General features: G+C 42.2%; 1 protein-coding gene across 2 annotated transcripts in view; it reads right to left on the reverse strand.

Moving 5' to 3' along the window:
- The window catches only part of SEC14L1 (SEC14 like lipid binding 1), a 40,221-nt gene extending 29,139 nt beyond the window's left edge, over nucleotides 1-11,082 (reverse strand). Inside the window, exons 1-2 of one of the 2 annotated variants that reach the window (XM_062639906.1) lie at nucleotides 10,925-11,082; nucleotides 9,384-9,474 (exon numbers count right to left, since the gene is read on the reverse strand). In XM_062639906.1, the coding sequence (XP_062495890.1) occupies nucleotides 9,384-9,446 (63 nt within the window). In that variant the 5' untranslated portion in view covers nucleotides 9,447-9,474; nucleotides 10,925-11,082. Of the gene's footprint in view, nucleotides 1-9,383; nucleotides 9,475-10,426; nucleotides 10,538-10,924 lie in introns of those variants that run through there. The other variant, XM_062639907.1, reaches the window with a different exon arrangement.
- Between the last annotated feature and the right edge of the window lie 3,454 nt (nucleotides 11,083-14,536).

Consider the following 14,536-nt stretch of genomic DNA (forward strand, 5'->3'; position numbering starts at 1 on the left):
AGACAATGTATCTCAAGGTAGAAAGTTAACATTAAATAAAAAACCAACCTAAATACCTGTCTGATGTATCAGGAGATCCTAAAAAAAGGTTAGAAATGGTAGAAGATGAACATTACAGAACCACAGTGGTGCTTCACATGGAATCATAAATTATGAAATAGAATAAGACTCATCACCATGAAAAAGAATAATTTAAAAACTGAGGGAGATATCTAACAGGGCAAGCAAGAAGAATGTGAGTAGGGGTTTTAGTGCCTCTTCCAACACCAGGAGGAGGTGGTGTGAAGCTGAGCAAGCAGGAGCCAGGCTTAGTTAAAACGCATCTCTTGACAGAGTGTCATGAAGCACAAATTCCTGCTGCCGGGTGTCACAATAAAGTTCACTTGGCTCCAGAAAGGAACTGGGCAGACACAAGAAAGTAAGCACACACAGTGTTATTACAGACTACAGGCACTGTCTGGAGCAGAAGGGCTGTCAAGACACATCACTTAGGATGAAATATCCCCAGAGTGTTACCATATGTTTATCTCATTCTTGTCCCCTTCCCTAGACACAGACACTGCTCTTGGCCACTGCCAGATACATAGCACACTGGCTACACAGGCCTTATGGTGCAATTCAATATTGAGGTTCTCATCAAGAGAGAGAACACAATTCTTTTCCCCACATCCCAATGCATGATTAAGATATCTATAACCAGATAATACCACTGCTGGGCGCATCCCTGGCGTGCCAAAGTCGTCAACTCCTGCACTCCAATACAGAAAGATACCACTTCACTTCCAAAGATAAGCCCATTAAAAAGAACAGTCAAGACTTCTTTGATCATGTTCTTAAAAGCAATTAAAAGAGAATACAATCAATTCTTTGTTCTTTGCCCTCCTTTACAGCAAAGAAAGGCAAACAAAAGCAAGAATCAGTTTAGTCACAGAACAAACAAGTTCAAGCAAAATTGCTTTAAATTCTGCTCATTACAACATCAGTGGCTGCATCATGCAGACCATGAAACACTCCAATAGAAATAAGTAATTTCATAGAGCCATGGATTCAGTAATGAAGAATTTATCCACAGGCCAATAAACTGAACAGCAAAGAGACAGTTTTGCACATGAAACAGCATAATTTACACACTGAATGAAGCAGCCAGAAAAAAAAAATTCTCTGGAAAGGATTTTGCTGACTGATGTTCCTGAACTGCACTTAATGTCTATGGCATTCACATTTTACACTAAATGAGGAGACACAATGCACTCAAGAAAGGAAGTGCTCTCATCAGGCAGCTAACTGCTCCCCTTCTTTTGTGGCATAACCAAACAGAAATGACACATCCCCATCATGGCCATCACCAGAGAAATGTTCATTTTCACAAAATGACATCTATTATTATCAAAGCAGTAGGATATAATATTACAGCAGCAGTAGGCAAGGCAGAAAGTTATCACGCACAGAGGCTGAAATGTTAAGAGGCTTGCAATGTAGCTTTAAACTGTTACACAGATTGATCTGCATTCATTGCAAAAAGCATCCATATACAAGTTTTGAGAACATAAATAATGTCAAAATGAAACGTTTAATTCCCCAACAAGTAACCCAAAACGTACATAACCCTCCAGATGTAGATATTTAACTTTACCAATCTGACCATGACAGAAATGCTGATTTGAGAACCCAAGTAGGTATAATTAAGAATTACAATAGTTTAAATAAGAATTCATTTTTAATACAAAAGGATAGCTTCTCTTTGCTCCTTCCCACCATCCCTCTGCTGTCACCAGTTAAAGATGTCAGGTTGCAACAGCCCCATGATGTTTTTATTTTCAAATTTACTGATATCTAGTCCCCAAACCCAATTATCATGAAGTAAAATGCAAGAGAAATCCAGGACAGAAAATGGTCAGCTCTGAAGTTTCCCACCTGAATACAAAGCAAGGAAGCCAAGCTGTTAGCTGGCATGCTATCCTATTAGATCATCCAAAATACCTTTTTCTTTGTTTCATTTAGGACAGATTCCCCTTCATGCCAAAGCAATTCTCAGAATCCAAAACTCCAAGCCATTAACCACAATTTACAAGCACTTTGCACTGCTAAATAATACCAGGCCTGAAGACTGCTGCATCAAGTTATTAGGCCCCTCCATTTACTGTTACAGCAATTTTACAGGCATTTTTCAAACTCCCTAATTATTTCCCCATGGAATGGAGGGCTCCCACAGTGCAACATGCACTGACAAACACCCTGCTGACTTGTTCCTTCCTTCTTGTGGCCAGCTGCTGCCAGTTTATTGACACTGCAGAAGGGTTCACCAGCCCCAAGTGAGCCTGCTAAGGAAATCAGGCTGACAAGGGGGGTTATTTCCTCTTTTTAATAAGGCAGCTTCTTACTAGCCTACCTCTCTAAGCTGCCTTGCTGATGAACACACCTTTGCAAGAAAGCAACATGCGCGAGCTGGTACACCAACAGCTATAATGGGAAGCCATATATTTGGTTGTGTTTCTCTGACCCTTACAGCAAGCTCATGAACCATAAGCTGAAAACCTCTGTGGACCAGGCTGAAATCAGCATTACTCAGGCAAAAGCAATGCAGAGAAAAGCCAAGACGCTGAGACCTCATCTCAAATTTTGATGGCTCATTGCTTGCTTGTACTCTTTTGGCAAGGCTCCTCCATGCTGCAGTGCAGCTGGATGATGCCAGCCAGCCCTTCTAACAGGAGCTTCCCAGCCATGCTGCCACCGTGTCTTCTATCAGCACAACTCTCACCTCAAACACTACTCATTATAACCAAAACCAGCCACATGTGACTTGGCTGTGAGAAAGCCAAATTATTACATTATCTGTAATGTAATGTTAAGGCCTTCACATTTTAACTGAGCAGCCAACTTGACCTGCCTTAAATGTACCCCGAAAATGAGATAAAAAGTTCATAATTCAGCTGAACAGCCTAGTTCTTAATTTAGAATATATACACAGTAATTTTGAACTACATGAAAAATTGGAAGACACTTGGGAGAAAAGAAAAGAGACCATTTAAAACTAACCTGTAATTAATTTGAACTGGAGCTAATTAACACATTTCCTTGCAAATTCTCTGAAATTCATTTTATATTCTGAACACAAGTTTTAAGAAAACATCACTGCCCTCCTTCCAGAAACATACTGAATTTAAACCTAGTGCAAAGCAAAACCAGCCTCAGTTACAATGAATACCCCTCAGTCTTGTGCTCCAAAATCCTGGGGGTCACCTCCAGTCCCTCAGGCTCTCCTTCTCCTTCCTCTTTCCTTGCATGCTTGTTTCCTAAAAGTACAGGAGTTCAAATATTCTGCTGTAAGACAGCAGTAAGGGCTCCACAAGAACAGGAAGAGCAGATTGCTCAAGTCGGAAGTGCATGTAACTGGCTGTACCATATGGAAACACCTCATCCTACATCTGCGGCCAGTGCCTCTGATCTCCAAGCAACCCCTGGCTTCTCAGTGGCCATGCTTTCAAAACAAAAAATAAATACACCATATCTCTTTCCCACAGGGGTTTTGAAGGCTTTTACATGTGCTGCTTAATGGCTAACCGCATGTTAAACTAGGAGCATGATGTTATACCTTTTCCAGATGGTAAGTACAGTACCATGAGCATCTAGGACTCTGCAGAATGTGTTAACCACTTCCCTTCTGCCAGATTCCCGTGTGTTTCAAAATTTAAACTCAAAGACAACGTCACTTGGCTGATCCACAGATCCTAGAGCAGCCCTTTGTACCAGTCTCAGAGCTGAAACACCTGCAGAGGGTGAAAAGCTTTGAGTGCTTTCAGAACAAAGGAACAAGAGCTGGCTGTTTTGATACATATTTCTCTTCCATTGACACCTTTCAGAGTTTGACAGTAGTGGTGGGTTAGCTTTTCAAGCGTAAAAGACTTGTTAAAAACAACTGATTCAAAGCATTTGGTGAGCAGAACTGCAGCTGTCAGCTACAGTCAGAGGTCATGTGTTTGCCCACAAAAACTAGGAAGCAGCTAGCCATGGAAATAGCTAAGAGGGCCATGAAACAACACATGAATTGCACAGTAAGCAGGCTAAGTCAATATTTTCCCCTAGTGCTCAACTCTTACGTCTGTTAGCCACTGTTCATTCCAAACAAGTGGCCAAAAATTCATTTGTCCTTACAACATGTGCTAACACAAGAGGCCAACAACGACATAAACCAGTAGCTGAACTGCAGACACTTAGTATAAAATAAGAAAATCCATACAAGGCACTGTTCCATCTCAGTGGAACAAATAACCTTGGATTTTCAACAAAGACAGGAAGCAGAGTTTGATGAGAGTCTGGGAGTCATAGGACAGAAGCAGAGCAGGTTACGGAGTGGATGCTCAGCTTGCTCTCACCCCCAGGCTTTGGGTATCCAAGATAAAGCCTCAAGAAGGTGCACCACATCAGGGGAATAAATCCTCTACACACTTAAAGCCCACTTTGTGCTTTCAAAAGCACCTGGAGAATGGCTTCCTTTGGTTCCTCAGCCTCTCAGCCCCTTCACATGGTTTGCTGAATGCAGTTTTTCCAAGGAAAAAAAAAAAAAGACTAGAAAGAACAAAAATTGTAGGGCTCTATGAGCAGATTTGGCACTTAACTTGATACAGTTATTCTTTTTAAAATGACATTTTAAAGTAATAACCTTTAAAATTAAAAGATTATGTACTGCCCGATCAGGAAACTCATCCCTAATCTAGATCAAGGGATTATAGTTTGATTTGTAGATCTAAAAGAAAAAATACAATTTCTTTTTTCTAATCTAATCTATCACTGAAGCCTATTTATGCCATATACGATATTATTCCTTTCCTGTAATTTAAGGATACTTTAAATCATGAAGATTTGCCTTAAACACACTTTTTTCAGATCTGTAAAACCAAAGAAAAGCAGTCAGCCCCTTATCCAAAAGCATCAAATTTGAGCCATTAAATCTAATCAAAACGGCACTACACATCATACTTATTAAGATTCATGCTCTAGATATTCTATCAGAACAAAGGAAAAATGTGAGACCATTTTTAAAGGATTATGATGAGAACATATAGTTCAGAAGGAGGCAATTTTCAGCCCCAAGGCAGTGCAAGATTAATTGCAATTTTGATTTTAAAATCAAAACGAAACGTGTTATTTCCACAACTGCAAGCTCCTGACATTGATGGCTACTTTACCTACATTGTTTGGCACCAGTGGAAGCTGACAGATGCCAGCAACTTTATTAAAGTGGAAACCCTATTTTAGGTATTCAGAAGCCTGCAAAATACCCTTGGAAGTCTGTCTCCTGTCACAGGCAGAGTAGAAAAATTTTAGCTTTCACAAAGCCATGAGGCTTTAAAAATCTCTGTAAATTTGACTAAATGCAGCAGGACACATTTAGAGCACACTTGCTGCGTTCATTCACATTACTGTTATATTTCTTTCTGAAAACAAGTAATTTGCGGCTATAATAGGACATTTTCTAAACTAGCTGAAGAGAAATATACTTACCACAGAACTTCCAGAAATTAAGTAAAATGAAATCTCCTCTGGTCAGTGATAATTCCACCCTTGGAACGCCATAGTAGCTGATTATTCATTATTTAAATTTACTTTGGAAATTAAACTCCAGGGGAATTACCCAGTGCATGCCAGACTGAAAATGAACTGTGAACCTCCAAAGTTAATTTTAGCCTCGTGTGCGTTAAGATAGATTCAAGTTTTTCAATCTGCCTTTTAAAATTAAGAACCACTTACTCAGCAAAGACCTCATATTAATTTAAATGTAAGCCTCTTTAAGCCAGTATAAAAAATTGAATCGATAATCTTGAAAAGATTTATAAAAGCAGCCTCTCAGGTTTTTCTCCAATACATTTAACCTTGGTAACTTGACAAGTGAGTCTAAGTAAACAGTCATTTTTCCACATTTCAGCTGCTTCCAGCATTACGTAAACTTCAACATGAACAGGAGGAAAAAGGAGGCAAGGTTCTGTTCACTCTGATGAACAACTGTGCAAGTTGTTGGGATTTTGATTTTAAAATATGTATATATCTATACACACACATATGGAGAGTTTTCTAGAAGTAGTTTATGACAGATGAGCCACAGAGCAGCCAAAATTCATTGTGTCAGCACTGGTACCCATTTGGTGAAATCATATTGCCTGTGTTAGGTGTGTCAGACAAGATGTGATAATTTCTAGCCTATGATTCTAGAATTTTTTCAAGTTTAAGAGATAGTTTCATTAGAAGATCTGCATCCAGTTCTTACTGCTTTTAAAGTAACTTAGATATTATCTGGAACCAAACAATTTGCCAGTAAAAGGAAATCTTCAAGGGAAGTAGCTTATATTAAATGTCACGTGGCTTGCCTTTAACGATGAAGGAAGGCAAGAAGCATGCAGCAATGGATCTCCCAACTCTCTACCAACAGCAGAACTTTAATTCTGTTGCAGATTTGAGAGATAAGGAGCTGTGCCTTGAAGTATGCTGTCAGAGAGATACATTAAGGTTCAACAGACAATTTTTGGATTTCAGTGACAGAGATAAGAAAAATTTATTTTCAACACCAACTTAGAACAAGAATTTTCACTGTGTCTATTTTAAAAGTTTATATCATAATTGCCTGCAAAACACTTGTCAATCTTGGTTTAGATCAAAGTGGAATTAAAACCATTTTTTGGTCTTAATATAGCTGCATTCACCCTTCAGAGAGAACAAAGTCCTCTCAAAACACACCAGAACAGCATGAATGGAATGCTGATTGTACTTTATTCTCCAACAAGTACCTCTTTGAAACCCAGGAAAAGTGGGCAAATAGGAAGTTTGTAGTGTAAATGACCCACTCTGCAAGTGGCATTCACTTGGCTGCTCATAGAAGAGTTTTATGCTGATTCCTCTATCTGAAAGCTAAATATTAGTTTGACTTAATGAGCTCCAATTTGTAACTGGAACATGTATCATCCAGGAACTCTTTACAGTCCACATGAGCCTCACTGACACTGGTGATCATTACTCTCTATAGAATGAATTATCTCTTTAGTTCCTGAGGGACTCTAAGGGAGGATGACTTTCCAAATAGAATCTTTAGAAGTACTCAACAACCTTCAGACAAAGATGAGATCCCACACAACAAGAGCCATGCTAGAAACGCTGATTTTTGTTAGATAGCTCAGTATAAAGAACATTGCTGACACACTGACCAGAGGTTTCTTTGAAAGGCTTTTTAATGACAGCTGAGCATCTCTGGTATATAGGTTTAAGCCTCTATTTGAGGACACATTCTTTCAAAGGTTGGGTGCAAATAGAAGAGAGGGTAGAGAAAAATCAAATAAACCACCATATGGTTAAAGCCATTTGTTAGGTGCTTGAAATTCAAGCTTGATATACACAGGGATGTGTTCGTTTCAGAAAAGCTGCTGGCACTGTTAAAATAACATTTATAGCACTTTCTTGCCGAGAATATGCAACATAGTACTTCCGCTTTAGCAAGCACAAAATTTGACACAAATAGTCCTTCCAGAAATACTTCCACTTATGCAATCACTACTCAACCAAGGGAAAACAGTAACAAAAAGCATTAAATTATCATATACTATTTATATTTTTTAAAGAATTCAGCTCCTGGATGGACTCCTCTGCATGCTTTGGAAAATGCATGAACAGTTTTGATAGACCATCACCAGGAATCTTGCATCCTTTAAAAGCCAGTTAACAGCAGCAGCATGCAGGAGAAAGATGTTCATCCACTGATCACATCCTGAACAAGTTCAAGTGACAATGTGCTGCCCTAACAGGTGAAGTAAGTCATATGTATGATCACTAATCTAAACTTCTAGTCTCAGAAAGCATCCTGTTCAGCTCCTTTTTATAAATATGCTTCTTCTCTTAGTTCGTTGTTTTATTTCTTAACTATTATTTTATCCTAGTTACATATGTAGTATAGCCTCTTTCTTTCCCAAGAAGAAAAGCTTTCATGTAAGGAAAAAAAATCAATATTTGTTAAAGTTTATTCTTCAACTGTTATCCCCAAGATACAGAACAGTTTGAGAACTAAGTTAATATTAATAGCCAAAAGTTTTTCTAATTAGACTCATTGTGAAAAACCCTAATGTCAGCATGTTGACTCAAAATGCCCTTGAAGTAACTTAAAAGAAGAATTTTTGCCTTCGATTCAACAGTAAGTTAAAGATTCGTTGGTTCAGCAAACAGCCAGAGAATTTTGTCCAAGAAACTCATTTTGGTTGACTGATCCAAGAACAAGAACCAGCATACTTCACTGAAGTATACACAAACAAATTTAAATTAGAAACCATTTGAAGCCTAGCTGTCAGGCTGTAGCAAGGTCCTAAAAGAGCTTAAACATATCATAGATTCTTCACCACTCATGAAAATAAACACTCTCTGCCCTGAAGTGCTCATAAGAGTAAGAACTGCATGTGTAATACAGGAGGCAGCTTTAGGAATAAGACAAAAAGAAACTGAAGTATTCCCTCTAGAGTGACCTAACCCTTTTTTGCCCTGTGACTGCAAAGGATCACTTCTGTAAGGAACTCTGCACTCCAAACCGTGTGATCTATCTAAATATTTACACTATGAACACTATTAAAACTCTCTTCTGAAGCAGTAAACATAGTATTTCCAGCAAGTGAAACAAAACAACTTCTGTTTAGATTCTTATTTAGTTTTAACTATTTTTATCAGGTAGAATGTAACCTGGCTGCTCTCTCTAACAGCTCTTTGTAACTCATGAGAGCCACACAGCTGTGGCTTTGGCTGGATATACCTTAAAATGTCAAATGCACTTCCTTTCTGTTTTCTAAAAGAAAAAAGAGAGGGGAAGAGAGAACCTGATTAGGATTTTGGTTTTTTGTTAGCATTTGTAACACTAGCACACAAATTAGCAACCATGCCCCCAAAAGGCTTATCATTCATCTCTCTGACCTCCCTATCAATCTTTTCCACCCCTACCCCAAAGTATTAGCAATGGTCTGAATGCTTTCTCCTCTTTCATTTAGGCTTATCGTTGCTTTCACGGCTTTGTGCTCTGCAGTCCTGTGAACTCTGCTCTGATGAGGACACAACCACACCAATCTTTATAATCAACGTAGTTGACACTTTCTCCCATGCTGGAATAGATTGCTCCCAGTAATCAGCTGGGAAGTAAGCTTCAAACCTGCTTTTGCTTTAACTTTAAAATAAATCTATAAGCTATATCTAAACTTTGGGTAAAAAAATACTCCAGTTAAAGAAGAAACCATCAACATCTGGTATTTTACATATTGTTTCAGATTTCTATTTTACAGCACCTATCAAACAGAGCCCTTTCCAACTGTACTTTGCAATACAAGGAACTGCCAAGGAAGAAAATGACAGTAAAAATTAATACTTACAGCCATAATTAGCTCAAAAGGGTGTTTATACACCCGCACGGGGGATTGGTACTTCTGCACCATTGCTGCGGTTAGTAAGCTCAACTCAAACCTGAAAAAGAAATTTTTAAAGCCATCTGTCAAATGCAGGAAGCCGTTTTCAATCTTCTCTTAAAATTATCCTGTGCATGATCCCCTGCTAGCAATTCTACAGGAAATCCTTCACAAGTCCTTGACTTTTTCCTTTTGAAGATGCAATGAGGCCCTAAAGAGCTGCATATATTTTTGTCAGAATTGACTTATCATTTCTTCCAAAGGCAACACAAAATTAGCACACTTTCAGTCCAGTTTTAGTAACAGATCTTCAACACACTTTATGACTCCTCATCAGGATGGTGAGACTTCCTGTGCTGCTGCCGAGAAACAAACATTGACACATCCCAGCTGAAGGCAGAAAAGCATTGCCCAGTCCCCCAGCATGGAAAGGGGGCTGTTTGCTTATAGAGCATTCTGAATTGGGATGTTTTAAAAAAAAAAAAGGAGGTTGAAGCATTAAACAAGTGTTAAACCCCCTTGTTTCCAAAAGAATGAAAGAAATAGATCACTACAGCACACTGATATAATACATTCCTTTCTCATTTCCAAATCAATGGGACTTTTGAAATAGAAGAGATCGCTGGAGAGAAAAACTTAGAGGAACTACAAACATTCCAACATGTACTCAGAAAAAAATCACTAGCAAAACGGCCCGGAGTTACTCCAAAGGCTTTGTGTCTGCTTTCCCCAGCAAAGTGACCCAAACCCTCCTGAATGCAATTACGTTTATTGAAAAACGCTGGCATCAGCACTGGCAGATGAACCCCGGGCTGCTAGCCAGGCTCACTTCAGTGAGAAATGCGTTTATTTCAGTACTTTAAGCGTTACTTTTAATTCTTTTTACTGCTTCCTCACGTTATCTACAGCGCTTCTGGAGAGCGCTATCAGCTCCGGCTACGGAGTGCGGCAGATGGGCAACGGCAGCTCCCCAGCCCCGGGAAGCGGGCAACAGTAAATCCAAGAGTCACAAGAAAGTTCACCCGACATCCTCGACAAGAGCGGAATTTACCCGTGACGACCCCGCCTTTCGACAAATAACACCTGAATCAGCAAAAAAAGCCGCAAACCCCTACAGAAGAAGAGTTACACAACAAAGCAGCAGCTCAGCGCTTCACTCCCCGTGGGGACCAGCGCAGCGCGGCCCCCGCTCGCCGTGAGGGTGCCCTCCCCACCCCGGGCCCGGCCGGTGCTCCGGGAGGAGCCGGGGCCCGGCGGGCACCTGTGACAGCCCGGACAGCGCGGCCCGGCCGAGCTGTGGGAGCCCGGCGGCCGTTACCCCCCACCCCTCGCCTCACCTCACCACCACACAGCGAGCGCCGCCCGCTCCTCAGGGGTCCCCGCGGGGGCCCGGCCCGGCCGCGCTAACGCTGAGGGGAACCGGCGGGAAACTTGGCGACGGCTGAGGGGAAGGGGCGAGGCACATGGAAGGGGAAAGCGGGGTGCAGGACCGGCGCAGTGACCCTTACCGCCTCCCGCCGCGACGGCCGGCCGCGCTCTGGCCTCATGCCGACGCGGGGCAGCGCCGGTTCCGGCAGGGGAGGGGAGCGGAGCGGGCGCCGCCGCCGCCGCCCGTTGTTACTAGTGACGGGGCGGGGCTTGGCCGCCGGGTCCGCAGTGCGCGTGCGCGGAGCCGCGCCGCCTGCGCAGGCGCCATGGCGGTGCGGGTTGGTGTGAGGTGGAGTGTTCCTCACATACACACTCAGCATGGCGGCCGGAGCGCTGCGCTTTGTGCCGCTTCCCTTCGCCCGCCCTCCCTGTGAGCCCCGCTTTGGTGCTAAGCCCTTTAGTAATCATGGAACCATTTATGTTGGAAAAGCCCTTTAAGCTCATCCGGTCCAGCCGTTCCCCAGTCCTGCCAAGGCCACCCCTAACCCATGCCACTGAGGCCTCTTCTCCACGCTGTGTGAGCACTTGCAGGGACGGTGACTGCAGCCCTGCCCTGTTCCAACGCCTGAGCACCCTCTGGGGCAGGAATTGCTCCTCAGCTCCATCTAAACCTGCCCTGGTGCAGCTTGAGGCCGTTTCCTCTTGTCCCATCCCTTGCTCCCTGGGAGCAGAGCCCAGCCCCTCCTGGCTCCATCCTCCTGTCAGGCACTTGTAGGCAGCCATCAGGTCCCCCTTGGTTTTGGCTAATCGCCTGCAGAGGTGCTGAACCTGTCCCTGGGTCTCGGAGGTGAGCAGGCTGGGGCAGTGGCACCCAAGGCCCACAGCCTGTCTCCATCACCCTGCCTGTCGCCTCTCTCCTGAGGCTGCAGTCACGCAGCCCGGGGTGCTTCGCAGTTTGGGATGTCTGAAAGAGACGCCTTAGACCATGTCTGGCGTGGTTTAACCATGATGTACTAAAGGCAAGAAACACAATTACTGGTTTGTGCTTACGAGTGTATCACAAACTCTCTTAAAATCAGGATGTGCAAACTAGGGGCCATGCCGCTGTTCCCTTCAATGGCTCTATTAAGGCAATTTATTTACCCAGAACATGTTTTATTACTGACTTACTCCCTCAGAAAGTAAATCCTTCTACTGCAATTGGGAATCATTATCCTGTCCTTTTGGTGCAGTTTTTCTCTAGGAAAGCTGAATTTGTTGTTACTATTAATAAGTGATTCAGCTACAATTCTTCCTCTACCTGAACTATGTGTCTTTTAGTCAAGAGCAGGCTGTTGTCTGATCTGAAACCAGTCCTTACAAGAAGCTGTTTAATGTGTTCAGGAATTGTTTCTCTGAAACTGGTTTCTGCTGTGGCACTTGGCCAGTTGCCTTCATGTAGCTGATGTTAACTAGTTATATCTAGTAACTCTGTAATTAGATTTAGTTATCTGATTGATAGTCCCTGCCATTATGCCTGTAACATCCTTTCCCTGATCTGAAAGCTGAGATATAATCCTACCAACATAGAAGAGCAAGGAATTTACACCCACTCAAATTCCTCTTTGCTCATAACAGCTCTCTTTAGATCCTGAGAAATGTTTCACTTCTCACTGGCTGCCACTATTCTACTGAACCAAATGGCCGTATAAACAGAAAAGCTTTATTTGGACTTCTAAAGGTACTCAGTGTTTATTGATAGAGTGAAAGTCCATAATTTAACATGTAAATCAGTCATGATGTGTGTCTTGCCTGCTTCCACGGAAACAATAATCTTAACAAGATAGACACAGAAGAGGAAATGAATATGTTTGTAGTTTTTTCTTTTTAATAGTGTTTATATTTCTCTTACCTCTTCTTTTATGGCAGCTCCAGCAGTGCATCATTAGAAGGAATATAAATGAATAAACGGGTGGGTGAAATGTTTTAAGGAAAGCCCTGAAGCATGCTGAAGGCTGAAGACTGTCCCAGAGGACACAGGCTGAAAGTGCAAACCATAGAATCATAGAATAGTTTGGGTTGGAAAGGACCTTAAGATCATCCAGTTCCAACCCCCCTGCCATGGGCAGGGACACCTCACACTAAACCATGGCACCCAAGGCTCTGTCCAACCTGGCCTTGAACACTGCCAGGGATGGAGCATTCACAACTTCCCTGGGCAACCCATTCCAGTGCCTCACCACCCTCACAGTAAAGAACTTCTTCCCTATATCCAATCTAAACTTCCCCTGTTTTTGAACCCATTACCCCTTGTCCTATCACTACAGTCCGTAATGAAGAGTCCCTCCCCAGCATCCCTATAGCCCCCTTCAGACACTGGAAGCTGCTCTGAGGTCTCCACGCAGCTTCTCTTCTCCAGGCTGAACAGCCCCAGCTTTCTCAGCCTATCTTCATACTCTGCAAACATTAGGAATGCAGCTCTCTAGCTGTGAAGGGAAGCTGAGCTTTAGGAAGGTTATGCAAGGTTGATCACTCCCCACTATCTGAGCACTTTTCCTGGATTGCATTCCTTCATGTTATGAACTTTGGTTACACAACTCAAAACCCCGTCATCTATCTTCTTTCAGGCAATATTGCCATGGAAATTAATGAGAAGTATTGGTAGTAAATCCTTTATTATTAATAATAACTTAAAGTGCAATTGCCTGAGGGCTGATGTATACAAGCAAAGATTGAAAATGCCTCACGGCCTTACTGTAATTGAATGCAAGCCCCTGGAATTTCAGCAGGCAGGGACTTGCTATGGTTTCTTTTGTTTGCATCCTAGAGAGTGAATAAAATGCTGTGGTCCTGGCTTCTTACTGTCCTGCAGGTCTGATCTTCCCATCTTTTGAACTAGAGGAGGTTGTTAGGAGTTCTCAACAAGAGGGAGCATGCATTCATTCAATGTCTTGCTGCCAAGCTGTAGGTTTATTAAAAGCATGTGAAAGAGGGATGAGATTCTGAGTCCAGATATACTGACATTCTTCAAGAGCTGTTCCCTAATAAATCAGTCCCATCTGAGTCACTGGAATTTTTTGTGCACCACTGGCTACGTTGGAATAACTGCCCTCTTCCTAAATCTTTAAAATCATGAAAAAAGGACCCAAATGATAACATTTCCAGCTAAAATAAGCATGATGACTGACAAACAGCTAATGGGATGGAGATGCGCCCTGGGGACATGCAATTCCCCAGCGTTCTTATTAAATGCATTGCAGATGCGTAACTAGGTGTCACAATTGTTTCATTCCCTTGTCAGTCTGGAGAGCATCTGGTGCTGCTGGGATATGGGGTGGTGTGAATTCCTTCACCCCTTTGCTCTTAAAACTACAGTAACTGACACCCAAGCTCAGGCCTCCAGATACACCATGAATGTGCTCATCTGGAACAGCTGTATGTATTTTTGTAAGCTCTACATAGCCCATACTGAGGAAATGGTACAGAGGAGGAGAAGTTTCTCCAGATATCTCTGGAGATCATGAAGCCCTTTGGCAGAGAAGATACTAATAATCCCAATATGCAGATATAAATACTAAGGCTCACAAAATACTTTAAGAGGAAGCAGACCAGAGCACTTTCTGAGTGATCTCTTTATCCCCAACACTGCTGCCTTTTAGCTTTATGGCAGTTTTCCACCATTGAGAAGATTGGGAACAAGGTAAAATATATCCAGACCAGCCTGTGTTCGGAGATGTGATGTTAATGTGCAAAAGCTAGAAGGCATTGAACTC

This window comes from Pezoporus occidentalis, unplaced genomic scaffold (assembly GCF_034315485.1).
Source record: "Pezoporus occidentalis ecotype Australia unplaced genomic scaffold, CSIRO_AGI_Poc_V1 ctg62, whole genome shotgun sequence".
Taxonomy (NCBI): domain Eukaryota; kingdom Metazoa; phylum Chordata; class Aves; order Psittaciformes; family Psittacidae; genus Pezoporus; species Pezoporus occidentalis.